The following is a 17,631-nucleotide window of genomic DNA, read 5'->3' on the forward strand; positions in this document are numbered from 1 at the left end:
CCACCGTGACCCTGTCTGTGAGCCAGGTCCTTATTTTGTGTGTATGATTAAAGTATTAAAGGGACCCCACCAAAAAGGGGAGGATGACGTGGTCTCAGGTATCTGGCTCCTTCTGTCCCTCCACACGCCACCCTGAAAGCAGCCACATTACACATTTAGGCCCCTGTCTTCATATGTTGTGCCCCCTACACATGCCAGGTGAGAATGGCAGGACGTCTTGCTTATAACACGTCCAAGTTCTTTTCAACACTGAGGGTCTGATTCCCACTCTTTGGAGTCTGGAATTGGGAGAAGTGACCTTAAGTCTGTCCAGGGCAATGGAACGAGAGCTCCCCACCACTGTGCAAATTGCAGGACGTGAACCCCTGAGTCTCTGTGGTGCCTCAGGTACACTGACCCCCCAGGAGGAGGAGCCTGTGTCGTCACTGATGAAATGCTGCTTTTCTGTAAAGTGAACGGGACACACAGAATCTCACTCAATCTGTTACAAGGATCATTCACCCTTTCCATCAGATCAATGATGCAGAGGTGTCATTGGACAGTTCTGTCCCCAGGGATGGCGACTGGTCTGATGGGTTTGAGGAAAGAGCTGCAAAGTGTCCTTTCCTATTTGTCCATCCTCGTTCTGTCTCCTTCTCTCCTTTGCAGATGTCTTAGCACTCAGCTTCCACCCGTTCTCTCTCTCCACAGCCACCAGTCCAGCTCTCACTACACCAACCTTCCAGGGATGTTCAGAGGAGGAAACTGTTGGGGCCCAGGGCAGCCTCCCCAGGATATCCCACAATGGGGTACAACTATTTAGAATGAGTTACTTGAAAAGCAGCCAGAGCAAGAAGGACACGTGGACCCTCCCTTCTGTCCTCAAATGAAGGAAATTAATCTCCCCTGTGTAAGAGGCTGTCCTTGCTCCAAGGGTGGGCTCCTAAGGTATCAAGGTCTTTAACCCAAGAATAGAAGACATTTTGAAAATATGATACATTGAAATACTTAAGATGGAGAGACTGACTGGACCTCTTGTATGGACACTGATGCCCACACACCGTCCTTGGAACAGCAAGGTGGGGGGAGATTCTGCTCCAGGGAAGAAGGCCACATGCTGCTGGATGGGACGAGTAGGGACCTGCCATGAGCCCCAAATGCAAGGGATGCAGCTCTGTTGGTGGAACAAGCCCTGCAGCCTCTGGGAGACGCACAGCCCTGGGGACACTGTGATTTAGAGCCAGTTTAGCTCTTTTCCTGAACAGTAAGAGGATAAGTCTGTCTTTCAAAGTTTTAGAACAATTTCCAGAGACACCAAAGTGCAGGGTCTACACATCCACAAATGATGTGGATGCCTGCATTCTCCAATGAATGTTTAGGGGCAGGGACATATGTCAGGGCTTCTGTGTTCTGTGTCCTCCATTCTGCTTCCTGCTGTGACCTTTACACTGTAATGCAGTTAATCTTCTCCGACCTCAGAGAGTGAGGAGCAAACAACTGCTCAAATGAGAAGATTCCAGCATCTTTTGAGGACTAAGTCCGGGACGTCAAGCTGAAAAATCACCATCATGATCATATTACACCATGAAAATACGAAATCACTACAGAAAAGATAGCTATTTTCTCTCCTATTGGAAGTTGGTTTGCCAGCACAGAACTGAAAATATTTCATAGATAATTAACAAAAGCAGTCCCTTTGTCTCTCTATCCATAACCCTAAGTTAAAGACAGGCTGTGCCCAGCTGTCCCTGTCGTCTCCTCAGCCCCGCACAGCTGCCCTCTCCTCAGGGTTTCTGACACTCTCAGGATGTGGGTCGTCTCACTGTGTCCCTCGCACAGTAATACACGGCTGTGTCCTCAGGTCTCAGACTGCTCAGCTCCATGTAGGCTGTGCTGGTGGACGTGTCTGCGGTGATGGTGACTCTGCCCTGGAACTTCTGTGCGTAGCTTGTGTAACCACTACTAGGGTAGATATATCCCATCCACTCAAGCCCTTGTCCTGGGGCCTGTCGCACCCAGCTCATCCAGTAGTCAGTGAAGGTGTATCCGGAAGCCTTGCAGGACACCTTCACGGAGGCCCCAGGCTTCCTCACCTCAGCCCCAGGCTGCACCAGCTGGACCTCGGAGTGGACACCTGTGGGAGGAGACAGTACTGGGTGGATCCCCCGTGACTGGCCCAGGTCCCCTCACCAGCCAGGGACTGGGGAGCCCCTTACCTGTCGCCACTGCCACCAAGAAGAGGACTGTCCATCTCCAGTCCATGGTGAGGGCTGTGCTGTCAGGACGTCTGTAGGGGAGCGTGTGGCTGTGGGGCGATGCTCTCAGGGCCCAGACATGTCCGTATTTAACCCCGCCCACCTCAGCTCATTTGCATATTCATGAGCAGGGGGTTTCATAGCTGAACACTTGGCCCACCTGAGAGAAGATCGAGGACGCAGGGACCGTGATCAGTGGGCGTCTGAGGGTCCATGTCCTAATCCTTGTTATAGCATGTGTGTCCCCTGCCAGGTCCCTGAATGTGTGCAGACAGAGCTCCTCACACTGAGCAATAAGCCCCCCCAGGACGTGATTCTCACTAAGAACCCCCTTTTGAATGACACGGAGACCACCTGAGCCTGTTCTGGGCTTTGATCTGAATGTCTCAATCCGGGGGTCAGTCTGTGTCCCCAATTTTTAAAATTTCAAGTTAGTAAAGCGATCCTTGCCATTCACATTTTTGTTGTAAGACGTCTTGTACTCATGGAAACCCCAATTTAAATTTGATTTTATTACCCCTCGTGTTTCGTAAATTCTCCCAATACAGTAGGATATTTACTGACACTTCAGCAGTCTTTGCCCAAATCTTGTTTTAGATGTTTTTATAAAGAGGAAGGAAGCCCCAGGCCCTCAGAGGAGCCCCCTTCCTTTCCCCTCAACACCTGCTCCTGGGGCTGCAGCCCCTGCTGGTGGGTCCTGAGCGCCCCCTGCTGCCCAGTCTGCACCCTGCAGGGGAGGGTCCGCTCTGGGCTCACAGGGCATGACCTCTAGCGTCTCTAGTCCAGTGTTAAGTGTCTGTCCTGACCTCACAATGCTCCCTCGGGGACGCCATAAGCTTTGAGATCATCTCTGGAAATAGTGAATGGCCTCACTAAACCCCAATGAAACTGCAGGGAGACCTTGAACAAAGGTTCTATAAAACCCCCCAGGGAGACCTTTCCCTGAGGCCAGCAGATCACTGACACAGTCCTGAGTCCAGAAACTAAGGGGCTTTGGGGGCCTCTTACGTCCTTTAAATTCCTCTGGCTGAAGGTGACATCTGAGAATCCCACATCATCGCACAGCCCACTCTACCTCTGCTCGTGAATAAATTAGACACACATAGAGAGTGGACAATTTTAGCAGTAATGAACCCCTAATTATCCTTTCCCCCTGTGCCTAGTCCATGGGCCGTCCCCCACTCTGATCCTAGGCCTGGGTGTTTGACTTCTCTTGTCAATAGAACCCCAGGAAACGTGACACATGCACAGACTCGGGAAGAACCTACACCGTGGCTCTGATTTTTCTCACAGCCCATGGGCCCTGTGCAGAGGACCCATGAGATGGACCGACCTTGTCCCTCAGATTGTCAGATACGAGGCCCAAGCACACTATTGCCCCCTCACCGCACCTGCAGTGGGCGTCCCTTGGAGAACCCATGTCTGCGGGAGGGGAGGGACCTGAGAAGTTAGGGGAGGAGGAGGCAGCACCTTTGTCAGCTGACTCAGGTGAGGCTGCTCGTGCGTGTGTGACGTTCTGTATCCTTAGGATTAAACAGCTGTGAGGTGGTCCCCTGGGTCTGGCTGTGACCTCCTCAAGGGCTCTCCCGTGGTCAGCTCACTTCCCTGTGACCCCTCCCTTCCCGCCTGCAGCACCCACAGTCTCTTCCTGACTCTGTTACTGTGGGGAGAGAGCCCCAAAAAGCAGTTTCCAGGCTCTCAGCCTCACATAGGAAGGTGCTGGCTCAGGTAGTAAATGGCCATTGACTGTGCTCAAATGGCCATCAGCTGTGGCTAGTTGGCCGTCAGCTGTACCAGTGAGCCATTGGCCACTAATATAACTGCTATGGCTACGCTAGCAGAAAATGGGGGCTGGCAATTAGATGGTGGCTGAACCTGCAAGCGGCGCAGTGAGGGGTGAGAATTGTGTGGCTCCTGGTTCCTGTGTCTCCAACCCAGCCGCCAGCGAGAGTATAGTGGTATGACTCCCCTACCTATGGCTCCGTGGGTGTTCCTGTTTGGCCTCACCATGTCCTGTGTTCTTATGTGGGGAGTGGGACCAGAGACCCTGCAGGCCGTCCTCCACGACACATGGCACAGCAAGCAGGGTCTCCTGCATGAGAGTTACCCTGGTAACTGTGTCCCCTCCCTAGGTCTGTGATAGGTAAGAATTCCCACCCACCACTCAGAATAGGGTTCTGGAAAAGTCGTTCCCCTGGAGGGTCTGCCTGAGGGAAGTTCTGGATGGATTTCTCAGTGTTCGTCCTCCCCTCCCCCTGTCAGGGACATGAGGGGACCCACATGCATCCTCCCTGGAGAACCTGGATGTGTCTGGAGGGAAAGCCCCCAGAAGTGTGGGGTGTGGCCCCAGGACCCCTCCCCCACAGGAGCCCACCCGTGTGCTCCATCCACTCAGAATACTCACCTGAAAGTGCTCCTACCAGCTGAGCCTCCAGCACCTTCTGCCCCAGGTGACCAGAATCACCTGCACTCTGGATGTGTCTGTGTTTCCAGTTATCACAGTGCAGTCTGTTCTTGCAATTTTAGTTCTGTGCTGGGTTCAGGAGACATGACTTATCTTCATTTCTCCTGGTTCTCTTCTAAGAAAGGGAGTGATGATTTCAAAGATCTTTAACATTGGTGCAGAAAGCAGATGGACCTTCACAGGTCATCTTTGACCCGTTAGTAGAGGTGGGAGTCTCTCCTCACTAAGTGTAAGAGGCACCTGGACAGACAGAACTGAACATGGCGTCACTGAAAGTCTTAGCGATTTCAAGTCCCTCCCAGGAAGCTGGAACACGGAAAGTACAACAGGCCAGGTTCCTGTTAAGCCTCAGGTGATGTCACGCTTGGAAGGGCATCCGTGTCCCTGGCTGGACCCAGGAGGTGCCCCTGCAGCCTCACACCAGGGACAGGAGCTCCGACTGGTTAATCACAAGCCAAGCGGTGAGAACGCTGTTTCCCAGGTGGGTGCAGAGCAGGGTGGGGAGATGGAGGTGCCCTTGGCTTCCAGGATGCACTGGACACGGGGCCCCAAATCCCATCTGAGAGGCTCTGATCTAAGTGTGAGGACTTCTCATTAGCTCTGCCTTCTGAAACCTGTGGGTGTCTCAGGATGATCAGGAATGTGACTTATTTCCTTCTGGTCATGAATCCTGCTTCACAGGTATTTATAACTGGGGAGCTTGTGGTGGAGTGAATTCTCTCCCCCACCATTCACATATTGAAGCCCTAAGACCCAGTGGCCTGTACTGGGAGAAGGGCTTGTAGGAAGTACTGATGGTTAAGTGAGGTCATAAGGTTTGGGGCCTCATCTGCTAGAATTGGTGGCCTTACAAGAGGGAGAGAAAGTGAAATGTCTGTCTCAGTCTCCACCACATGAGATTACAGTGAGCAGTCAGCTGTCTGGCCATTAGGACGAGTTCCCACTGGTAATCGATTCATCTGGCAACTAGACCTTGGACTTCCTAGCCCCCGAATGTGAGAATATAAGTGTCTGTAGTTTCAGCCACCCAGTCATTGGTTTTGTGATGGAAGTTTGAGCAGACGGGATGGAGTTTTGGTCCTGAGAGTGGGGTGCTGCTGAACAAATACTTAAGATGGTGTTAGTGACTTTGGAAGTGGGTGATGAGTAGAAGGTAGAAGATTTTTCAAGTGCACACGTGAAAATTCCAAGATTGCTGTGAAGGGATGTGAAAGGTCACTGTGCTGAGAGCTCAGAAAGAAGACCGGAGAGCTGTCGAGAAGGCTCCATATTCAAAGACGATACATAGATCATCGTGAACACAGTGGTGGTTGAAACGTGGACCTAAGAAGCCACTCTGCTGAGGCTCAGAAGGAAATGAGGAGCACGTTATGGGTCCCTGAGGAACGGTGATCCCTGTTATAAAGTGTCGAAGAGCTTGGCTGAACTGGTTTCCTGTGTCATTTGGAAGGTAGACCTTGTGAGCAATGGACCTGCATGTTCAGCTGAGGAGATTTCTAAGCCAAGTGTAGGAGGTGCTTGGCTCCTGGCTGCTTCTCCTAAAATGTGAGGGAGGCAGATGACTCCATGATGGCAGTAATAATCAAATGCTGATCAGAATTTGGAGATTAGAAACACTGTCAGCCTATGCATATAACCAAAATCCAGAAAGCTTATTGTGAAGAGGGCATGAGAGGTGTTGCTGAAAAACAATCTGATTGAAAAAAAAACCAAAGGCGTGTCCATTGGATTTCATCAGCTGTCTCAACATGAACCGGGAGTAGAGATGGGGTTATACCAGCAGACACACTGTCACTTAATAATAATCGGGGATGAGAAGGGGGACAGAATGAAAAAAGCTTTATTTGGATTTTATACAACAGGATCATAACTCAAATTGGCTGTGAAAATGCAATATCATTGAAGAAAAGGAAAGAATGACCTTGAATGAAATTTAGAGGTTATCAGGGCTGACTCCTTGGTTTCAAAAACCAACCATCTCCTCTGTTTCAACAGGTAACACAAACAACAACCAAAGCCTTTAGCTGGGACCTCCGTCCTGTCAGAGCTTGGGATGTGTGACCCCTGCCAGCACAGCCGTGGTGAGACAGTTCTGGTGGGTCCAGAAAGTGAGGCAGCACCTTAGTGGGGTTGGGAGGTGGGACCACCACCCCATTGGGTGCAGAATAAGGGGCATCCGGGCAAGGAGGACTCTTCTCCAAACTTCATGCCCCATGGGATTTTCCTGTCAGGTTTTGGACTATGTTGGGGCCATCACTCCGTCCTTCTTTCCTAATTACCCTTTCAGAATGGGAACGTCTCCCCTCTGCCTGACCCACCATCACATTTTGGAAGCATGTAACTTGTCTAGATTCCTAGGTTCAGAGCTCAAGCGGAATTTTGCCTCAGGGTGAATCACAGCTCAAGGTCCCCAGGATCTGATGAGACTATATTTAGGTCACGCTTTAAACCTTAGGGTTTAGAGTCGATGCTAAAATATGTCATAACATGGGTCTGTTTGTGTACAGTCATGTCGTTGCCTGTGAGGAGGGGACCCTAGGTGGGATGTTGTGGATTGAACCGGGTGCCTCCCAAATCGTATGTTGGTGTCCCAGTGCTGAATGGTGGTGTGTGAAATAGGGTTTGAGGAGACGAGTAAGGTTACCTGAAGTCAGAATGTGCTGGTCCAACCCCAATAGGATAGGAGTGTTGTACAAGAAGACAGATCTCTTCCATTGCCACCATTTAAGGCACGTAAGGACTCAGTAAGAGCGTGGTCAACAGCGAGCCAGGTCAGACCTTTCGCCAGGACCTGAATCAGCCGGCATCTTGATGTTGAACTTTCCAGCCTCCACAGCAGTGAAAATCAGTAACTTGTTTAAGCCACATGGCCTGTGAGCTTTTTTTCTGGCAGTCCAAGCTGAGTTAGAGAACTTGACATTTTTAATTTATGGAAATATTTGCAAATTTCACAGAAAAAGAATATACATGAAAGTGATAGATAAATAAGAAGTAAAAGTATAGTTTAAACAGAGGTATTGAATAACATGAGGAATTCTCTTTGGAAAAAGGAAATGAAACATTTTGAATCTGCATTTTCCATTTTATAAGAATATATTTTCTACTAACACATACACTAAGAACTGTGTGTGCTCGTATGTGTGAGTGTGTGTATATTTGAGTGTGTGTGACAATAATAGCATTCCAGAAAATACTCATCTATTAAGTGTCTCTCAGGAAGCCCAGGGACCTGGTCCTCGATGACCACAGAAGTTGGAGAAGATCCAGTGAAGCCCCAGCTGCTTCACCCACAGACGCTCAGGCTCTCCTCTCCTCATTCTCTTTCCTCCTGAGGACACTGGACTCAACATAGGGTTCAGGACGAAGCCTGGGGACCTGCATTCCTGAAAACTGCCGGGTGAAAACTGCCAGGGAAAGAAGGATGTATGTGTTCTCAGGTTCTTTGGGAAAACAATATGGGAGTTCTAATGTCCAATTCAGATTAATTTGTTATACCGAGTTCACCCTACCTAATGTTAAACAAGTAAACGTGGAGTTTTCTATTTTATTATTATTATTTTACCTGAGGATTCCTAAGACAACCAAGACAGGGCCGTACATTCTGAGACTTTCCTGTAGTGTCAGCTGTATGCGACTCCTGCCCACAATACAGACCAAATATAAGAGATGCAGCAAAAATCATGTATGCCATGTGTAAATGTGTGTTGTGTTTGAAGTGTTAATACACCATGTCATTGTTTCGATTAGACGCACTGGAGTGACTAGCAGTAGATATTTTTAAATAGAACTGAGTCTACCTGGTGACAGGACACTCCCTCCCCTGTCCCCTTCCTCCCTGTACCACCTGCCCTCAGGTTCCTTCCTCAGCTCAACTGTCACAAGTGTCCCAGGTCACAAGTGTCCCAGGTGGTCCAAGCACAGCCATGGACCCTGAGCGCCCCCTGGTGTCCCGAGAGCCCCTGCAGCCCAGCCCCCCTGTCCCCTATAGGGAGGTTTGTGTCTGGGCTCACACTGACTTCCCCTCACTGTGTCCCTCGCACAGTAATACACGGGAGTGTCCTCGGTCGTCACAGATTTCAGCTGCAGGGAGAACTGGTTCTTGGATGTGTCTCTGGTGACGGAGGTGCGGCTCTTGAGGGCCGAATTATATGCTATGCTCCCATCGTCACATATGACCCCGATCCACTGCAGTCCCTTCCCCGGGGGCTGCCGGATCCAGCTCCAGCAGTAACCACTGGTTGTGATGGAAAATCCAGAGACAGCGCAGGTGAGGGACAGGGTCTGTGAGGGCTTCACCAGTCCTGGGCCCGACTCCTGCAGCTGCACCTGGGACAGGACACCTGGGGACAAGGAGAATCAGTCTGTCACTCACGTGCAGTCACATCCATCCCACAGACCCGAGTCTGACACCTGGGACCCTCACCTTGGGGGGCTGTCACCAGACACAGGAGAAGACCCAGCAGTGCCATCTTCTTCTAGACCACAGCTCTGCCTTCCCCAGAGACCTCAGCCCTGTGTGAGGAGAGAGCTGGGCGCTCACAGCCCAAGGAGGGTTTTACACTGGAGCCTGAGGAGAAATTTGCATGTGGGGCAGCCTGTTCCTATAAGTGGGGAGGGACTGAGTCAGGCTCCCCTGGTCCTCATGGGCCCAGTAGGGTCTCTCTCTTGAATTCCTACAGCCTCTGAGTCTGGTATGAAAGAGCACTTGGTCTATAAGATAAATTGGAAAAGGTCAAAGACAAGCCCAGCTTTTCTGTGTATAAAACTAAATGCTGGACTAGTTGAGTAGATCATCAGTTTTTAAAACTTAAGGATATTTCCAATAATTACTAAAGTGATTAGCATTCTGCGCAGACACATGCTGACAGTGAACAGACTAAATATACTTAGTAACAAAGTATTTGTAGTCATAATTGAGATATAATAATACTTTAGTCAACCTTGGTGTAAACAGAATCCCAAAATTAAAGCCAGTCCTTCCCAATGTCCTGCTTCTTATTGCTTTTCTAAGGGCTGTACTCTCTGTGTCACATCAGGAAACCCTTGTCTTATCCAGGGTCCCACGCATTCTGCTCCATTGACGTGTGTCTCTCCCTCCACCAATGACACACAGTCTTGATTATTGCAGCAACTTCACAAGTCTCTTCCCACTTTCAGAAACTCTTCAGTAGTAACTAAAACAACAGAACACTGGGCAGGGTTGGATTCCGGAGCATCCTGAGAAGGGCTGCAGGCAGATCTTTGTCTCCATGTCAATCATCTGTAGGTCCCGGGAAGCCCACATCCTGGTCTGAGGACTGGGGGCCCCCCATCCCTTTCTGATGGACGTCAGGGACAGGCGGTGTCGGCTGTGGGGTCACTGATGACTCAGGGACATGTGCTCATGCCCTGCAGCCTCCTCGTTCCCCACTGTCTATTCTGATGCCCAGGGCTGGGCTGTGCTGACCGCTGGCCCTTTGTGACATAGGTTAGAGGTCAATGAAGCCGTCCCAGGACAGGGCTGAGCCTGTTCTCTCTCTTCTCTGCTCAGGGAGGTTGCCAGAGTCTGGGCTCAGCTCCAGAGGCTTTTGGACAGCTGCTCAGACCACACAACACCCTGACCTCAAACAGACTCCTACCTTTGCCCACAGTTTAGGACAGGAGGTGTTGCCTCTTTCCAAATGAGGCCACAGAGAGCAGAACAGAGACACACACAGGAAACCCACGTGACATCGAGGTTTCCAATCGATTGCTGTGCCCAAACGAGATGTTCAATTGTGAAGACAAGCAGTTATGGGGCGTCTCTAAGACCCCCCTCAATACTAGACCTTCCTGCTTTCGTACCAATTGTCTGCATTCTTCCATGAGATGTCAGTCAGGCACGGCCACCAGAGGACACACAGGAGGGGATCAGGGGACAACAGAGTTTATCACACTCACAGGTCCTACAAACAGGAAGCTCGGGGCCACGTGAGACCACATGGAAGGACCAGGGTGGTCAGCAGGCAGGAGACAGGGAGCGAGGGGCAGCTGAGGACCTGGTCTCACTGGCCTTTCCCTGGGAAAGGAGGGGCAGGCAGGTGATCAGCGTTGGATGGACCAGGTTGAGTAATGTCAGTGGGCTCAGACATGAGGGGCGTGTCCCTGTGCCGGGCCCCTGGGCCTGGGATGATGAAGGCAGAGAAGTGTGTCCTGGTGTGCGGGCCAGAGAGAGGCGGTGCTCTGGGTGGATGAGTTTGTGTGTGAAAGGCCTGCTCCAGCCTGGGCTGTGCTACCTCTGAGGACTGGGTGTCCACGAGGGGCTGTGTCTCCCCAGCAGGAAAGGTCTGTAAAGACGTGGAAACATGGTAAGTAGATAAGGTGATAAAGTGCATGAACACACACGATGCAGGAGGTGCCTTTCTGCATTCCCAGCAGCTGCTCCTTGCGCTGTTCTGTCCCCATTTTATGCAGGAAAACCATGGGTCCTCTATCCTCTACCGTGAACCACGGAGACAGGCCTGGGAAACAGAGTCGTACCCCCAGGAATCTCCTATTCAGACCCCTGAGCACCCCAGGTTCCAGCACCCAAGTTCCTCTCCAGACTCGGGGTTCAGCTCCCCTCTGCTTGTCAGCTCGGGCTCAGGCTTCATGTGGGCGTGTGGGTGGGGCTGTAGGCTGTACACTGTGTGCTGGGCGGAGGCTCCGATACACTCGGGGTCTAGTGTGTGAGCGCTCTTCCCCTCGCCCATGATTCCTTTCTATTTGATAAAGTAGATGAGCCCGTATTTATCCAGGACACAATGGGGTGGATGACAGAAGGTTAGCTTCTATAAAAACAGATCTAACAGGTGGAACGGTCTACACCATGCAGTGAATTAATCCAGTTCTCCTTGGATTAGGGATGCTGGGCCGTCCCCATGAGGAGTGGACACAGAAATGTCCTCATAGCGACGAGGGGCCACTTCTGTGAGAAGCTCAAATGCTCCTTAGTCTCTCCAACCAGAAAACCCAGAGAGAAATCCAGACACACGAGGTTCCCTAAACGGGAAATCTCAGCCCTTCTGAGCACAGCCACCTGCATCCACCCCTCTGAATGGATGTCTTCCTGAGTGTGGTGAGTCCTTACAGCAAAGACCTTTACGTGGCTGTAAAGCCAAAGTCACCAGCAGACCGCCTGTGCCATGTCAGGGCCCCGTGCAAATCAGTGTGACGTGCCCTTGTTTAATTTTGTTTTGTTTTGTTTTGTTTTTTTGTCTATTTTTTAAATTAAAGTTTATGGGGGTGACAATTGTTAGTAAAATTACATAGATTTCAGGTGTACAATTCTGTATTACATCATCTATAAATCCCATTGTGTGTTCACCATCTAGAGTCAGTTCTCCTTCCATCACCGTATATTTGATCCCCCTCACCCTCATCCACCACCCTCCTGCCCCCTTACCCTCTGGTAACCACTAAACTATTGTCTGTGTCTATGAGTTTTTGTTTCTCATGTTTATCTTGTTCTTTTGTTGTTTTTGGTTTATCTACCACATCCATCCATGTTGTGTCAAATAGTTACATCTTGAGATTATAATGGTAAGCGAAATAAGTCAGACAGAAAAGCAGAAGTTGTCTTTCTTTATTTTTCTCTGAAACAGCCACACAGGTTATATACAGTCATAAAGTTAAAGCATTGATGGTGTATAGGCACAAAAATCATGTGTGTGTGTTCAGTTTGTAGCTTGCACCTTTCTAGATTTCACTTTCTATTTCTGTTAGTTTTCTGGCACTGTGTTGGGGTTTCCTATATATAAGATCATGTCATGTGAACACAGATAAAAGGAGAGAAGTTGACTTCTTGCTTTCTGATTTAGACGCTTTCATTTCTTTTCTTGCCTCACTGTTCTGACCAGGACTTGCAGCTCTGTGTTGAATAGAAGCTGTCACAGTGGGGACCCTTGTCTGGGTCCTGAGCTTAGAAGAATAGATTTTGAATTTTCTCTGTGTAGCGTGATGGTAGCTGTTTGCATCTTGTATGTGGCTTTTATTAAGTTGTGGTGCGTCACTTATATGTTTAATTTGTTGAGGCTTTTTATCATGCATGGATTTTGAATTTTTTCAGATGCCTGCCTACTTGTCTATATCTATTTATAGGAGGATATAGTTTTCCCGTCATTCTGAAATGATTTACATATGTTGAGCCATCCATACATCCTAGGAATAAATCCCCCTTGATGATGGTAAATGGTCCTTTATTGTGTTGTTAAGTTTCCTGGTATATGGTTGAGGATTTTTGCATTTATGGTCATCAGGGATGTTGTCCTGTCATTTTCTTTTCTTGTAGTGTCCCTACTTGGCTTTGGTGTGAGTGTCAGGGTCACTTCAGTGAATGAGTCTGGAGATGTTGCTCATCTTTTAATTCTTGGAAGACTTTGACAAGAACTGATTAAAAGGTACAATTGTTCTTTGAAGAGTTGTCCCTTGAATCCACCTGGACCTGGGCTTTTCTTTATTGGAAGGTTTCATTACCTGTTTCAATTATAATTTAAATGTTTGTATCAATCTACCAATGTCAGGATCAAATTATATAATAATTCAAGCACCAAATAAGTGGGCTGAAAATACAACTGTTGATCTGCAAGGGTCTGGACACAACCCTGAAATTCCCACGTGCACACACACACACGGTGCTGGCAACTGCCCCTAATTAGGGTACAGACACCCTAATTCTGCTTCCCACAGTCAGATCTGCAACATAAACTGACACCGGAGCAGGTGGAGGTTCTGGCTCCTGGGGCTGCAGCCCCTGCTGGGTGGGTCCTGAGCGCCCCCTGCAGCCAAGGCCGTGCACTGCAGGGGAGGGTCCTGTCTGGGCTCTCAGGGCATGACCTCTAGCGTCTCTGGTCCAGTGTTACATGTCTGTGCCCAGACCTCACAGTGCTTTCTCAGCGACAACATAAACCGCACTGACTGCAGGTGGTCCCCATGCAAGGGCTTTATGAATCCACCAGGGAGCCCCTTCCTTGGGGCTGCCAGATGCGCTGACAGAGTCTTGAGTCCCGAAGCTCAGAGTCCTCGGGGGCTTCTAATCTCCCTCAGGTTCCTCTGGTTGAAGGTCACGTCTGACTATATCTGTAGGTACAGACTCACGGAGCTGAAAGCCCGCTCCACATCTGGTCGGCAGTAGCTCACAGTCACACATACACACAAAGACACACACAGAGGCTGAATTTCGTGTCAAAGAAATCCGAATTTCCCTTTCATCTCTGTACCTAGCACAAGGGCTGTGTCCCCACACTGACACTCAGCCTGGGTGTGTGATCTGCTTTGACAAACAGAACAAACGCAGACAGGACTCAGCCGAGGAGATATGAATTGATCTCTTTTGAAACAGTGTTCAGGGAACCAGGGTCTGCTGGCACCTGTCACCCTTCCATTCCTGGATTAAGTGCACATGATAGGAGCTTAATGAACAATCGAATGCAGTGAAGTGCTAAGTGCACAGCTACCTACTGTGCGTGAGGCATGTCGCCAGCAGGTAAGAGGTGTGACCTCCCCTGACCAGCAGGCCTTGTTGTCCATTTGTACCCAGGACCAGGTGTCAGTCAGGGCTTTAGAAGAAAACACAGGGTCAGCTCCCTGGGAAGGACCTACGTGGGGCTGCTGACCACCTGCACTGCCGTCCACGGAACAGGGAAGGCCTCCTGCATCCATGCAGCCCACTCTAAACAGACCCAGGGCATCACCCCAAGATCACTGGAGGCTGTCCCTGCAGGTGACCTGAAACCTGGCACTGCCAGGGCCACTGGCCAGGCCCCAGAAGAGATGGCACCATGATGTGACAGCTTTCCCCAGGTCACAGGTCGGAGACTTGGCTTTCACTTCTTCCTTAAAATAACCGTCATGGACACTCTGTGAAAATGTAGGAAACAGTTCTCTTATGAGTTAACACTTCCCGCACTTATTAGTCATTAGTAAGGCTGCCTGGGGAGTGCTTGTCTCTTTCTATACATCTTCCGTCTCTGTGTTTCCACTATGACTCCTTTTCAATTTGTGTCTTGCTCTTATTAACCGTCTGTTTTTCAACAGTTTGTGCAGATACCAAACTCCCTCTTATGCCAGTTTATGAAACCCTGGTGACATTAACTAACCAATGTGATGGCTGGTTATGTCGACACCTCAATAGTGAAAAAGCACCATCTTTATTCCTGCTGATGTGAACACCTGGTGGACTGGGGACATGCCTGTGACAGACAGGGTGTGGTGTCCATGACAACACAGACATCACTCGGCCTCTTCCGCTGCTGAGTCACTCGGGCCCAGGGAATTCTACACAAGCTCAGGGACTGTTCTTACCCAGAGGGGAACTCGGGAGAGAAACATTCCCTGAGCACTTGAAGCAGATATGACACTGGACGTTCCTGGTGACATATCGGGACAGCATTGCAATCCAACTCTGTGGTCTGAGTCCACAGGTGGCACGTCCAAACCTCCCAATGAGAAGAAGTGACTGCAGCACTACCTTCTGGGACCAGGTGCCTAGGAGCGCACCAGGTGTTTGGTGACCCACCCCCACTCCATGTGACTCGGTTTTCCTGAGTCAGGTGACTGTTACCATGCACTGTGTGTGTGTGTGTGTGTGTGTGTGTGTGTGTGTGTGTGTATGTGTGTCTGCAGCAAGCATGTGCACTGGCTCGGCAAGGCAGCAGGACCCAGCTTTACAGTTTCCACAGGCTGACAACAGGCTGTCTACAGCAGCTATTTCACATCCGTTCTGCTCTCACACACCGACACAGCACGTGGAGTCTGGAGACACTGACATGACTCAAGAAATACTTCAGATCCTGAGAACTACAGGTTCCACCGTGACCCTGTCTGTGAGCCCAGGTCCTTTATTTTGTGTGTATGATTAAAGTATTAAAGGGACCCCACCAAAAAGGGGAGGATGACGTGGTCTCAGGTATCTGGCTCCTTCTGTCCCTCCACACGCCACCCTGAAAGCAGCCACATTACACATTTAGGCCCCTGTCTTCATATGTTGTGCCCCCTACACATGCCAGGTGAGAATGGCAGGACGTCTTGCTTATAACACGTCCAAGTTCTTTTCAACACTGAGGGTCTGATTCCCACTCTTTGGAGTCTGTGAATTGGGAGAAGTGACCTTAAGTCTGTCCAGGGCAATGGAACGAGAGCTCCCCACCACTGTGCAAATTGCAGGACGTGAACCCCTGAGTCTCTGTGGTGCCTCAGGTACACTGACCCCCCAGGAGGAGGAGCCTGTGTCGTCACTGATGAAAATGCTGCTTTTCTGTAAAGTGAACGGGACACACAGAATCTCACTCAATCTGTTACAAGGATCATTCACCCTTTCCATCAGATCAATGATGCAGAGGTGTCATTGGACAGTTCTGTCCCCAGGGATGGCGACTGGTCTGATGGGTTTGAGGAAAGAGCTGCAAAGTGTCCTTTCCTATTTGTCCATCCTCGTTCTGTCTCCTTCTCTCCTTTGCAGATGTCTTAGCACTCAGCTTCCCACCCGTTCTCTCTCTCCACAGCCACCAGTCCAGCTCTCACTACACCAACCTTCCAGGGATGTTCAGAGGAGGAAACTGTTGGGGCCCAGGGCAGCCTCCCCAGGATATCCCACAATGGGGTACAACTATTTAGAATGAGTTACTTGAAAAGCAGCCAGAGCAAGAAGGACACGTGGACCCTCCCTTCTGTCCTCAAATGAAGGAAATTAATCTCCCCTGTGTAAGAGGCTGTCCTTGCTCCAAGGGTGGGCTCCTAAGGTATCAAGGTCTTTAACCCAAGAAATAGAAGACATTTTGAAAATATGATACATTGAAATACTTAAGATGGAGAGACTGACTGGACCTCTTGTATGGACACTGATGCCCACACACCGTCCTTGGAACAGCAAGGTGGGGGGAGATTCTGCTCCAGGGAAGAAGGCCACATGCTGCTGGATGGGACGAGTAGGGACCTGCCATGAGCCCCAAATGCAAGGGATGCAGCTCTGTTGGTGGAACAAGCCCTGCAGCCTCTGGGAGACGCACAGCCCTGGGGACACTGTGATTTAGAGCCAGTTTAGCTCTTTTCCTGAACAGTAAGAGGATAAGTCTGTCTTTCAAAGTTTTAGAACAATTTCCAGAGACACCAAAGTGCAGGGTCTACACATCCACAAATGATGTGGATGCCTGCATTCTCCAATGAATGTTTAGGGGCAGGGACATATGTCAGGGCTTCTGTGTTCTGTGTCCTCCATTCTGCTTCCTGCTGTGACCTTTACACTGTAATGCAGTTAATCTTCTCCGACCTCAGAGAGTGAGGAGCAAACAACTGCTCAAATGAGAAGATTCCAGCATCTTTTGAGGACTAAGTCCGGGACGTCAAGCTGAAAAATCACCATCATGATCATATTTACACCATGAAAATACGAAATCACTACAGAAAAGATAGCTATTTTCTCTCCTATTGGAAGTTGGTTTGCCAGCACAGAACTGAAAATATTTCATAGATAATTAACAAAAGCAGTCCCTTTGTCTCTCTATCCATAACCCTAAGTTAAAGACAGGCTGTGCCCAGCTGTCCCTGTCGTCTCCTCAGCCCCGCACAGCTGCCCTCTCCTCAGGGTTTCTGACACTCTCAGGATGTGGGTCGTCTCACTGTGTCCCTCGCACAGTAATACACGGCTGTGTCCTCAGGTCTCAGACTGCTCAGCTCCATGTAGGCTGTGCTGGTGGACGTGTCTGCGGTGATGGTGACTCTGCCCTGGAACTTCTGTGCGTAGCTTGTGTAACCACTACTAGGGTAGATATATCCCATCCACTCAAGCCCTTGTCCTGGGGCCTGTCGCACCCAGCTCATCCAGTAGTCAGTGAAGGTGTATCCGGAAGCCTTGCAGGACACCTTCACGGAGGCCCCAGGCTTCCTCACCTCAGCCCCAGGCTGCACCAGCTGGACCTCGGAGTGGACACCTGTGGGAGG

General features: G+C 49.9%; 3 gene segments (V, D, J or C); all 3 read right to left on the reverse strand.

Moving 5' to 3' along the window:
- Positions 1-221: 221 nt before the first annotated feature.
- LOC117020006 (immunoglobulin heavy variable 1-46-like) lies at positions 222-2,285 on the reverse strand. The segment is given in 3 exon segments: positions 222-278; positions 1,803-2,113; positions 2,196-2,285. Coding segments are annotated over 3 exon segments (414 nt in total).
- Positions 2,286-5,113: 2,828 nt separating this feature from the next.
- LOC117020007 (immunoglobulin heavy variable 4-38-2-like) lies at positions 5,114-9,213 on the reverse strand. The segment is given in 3 exon segments: positions 5,114-5,137; positions 8,725-9,038; positions 9,122-9,213. Coding segments are annotated over 3 exon segments (384 nt in total).
- A 1,462-nt stretch (positions 9,214-10,675) lies between these two features.
- Positions 10,676-17,631, reverse strand: part of LOC117020008 (immunoglobulin heavy variable 1-46-like) — a 36,378-nt gene continuing 29,422 nt past the window's right edge. Inside the window, 2 exon segments of the V gene segment in view lie at positions 10,676-10,735; positions 17,323-17,621. Coding sequence covers positions 10,676-10,735; positions 17,323-17,621 — 359 coding nt within the window.

Source organism: Rhinolophus ferrumequinum, unplaced genomic scaffold, assembly GCF_004115265.2.
Source record: "Rhinolophus ferrumequinum isolate MPI-CBG mRhiFer1 unplaced genomic scaffold, mRhiFer1_v1.p scaffold_56_arrow_ctg1, whole genome shotgun sequence".
NCBI classification, from domain to species: Eukaryota; Metazoa; Chordata; class Mammalia; order Chiroptera; family Rhinolophidae; genus Rhinolophus; species Rhinolophus ferrumequinum.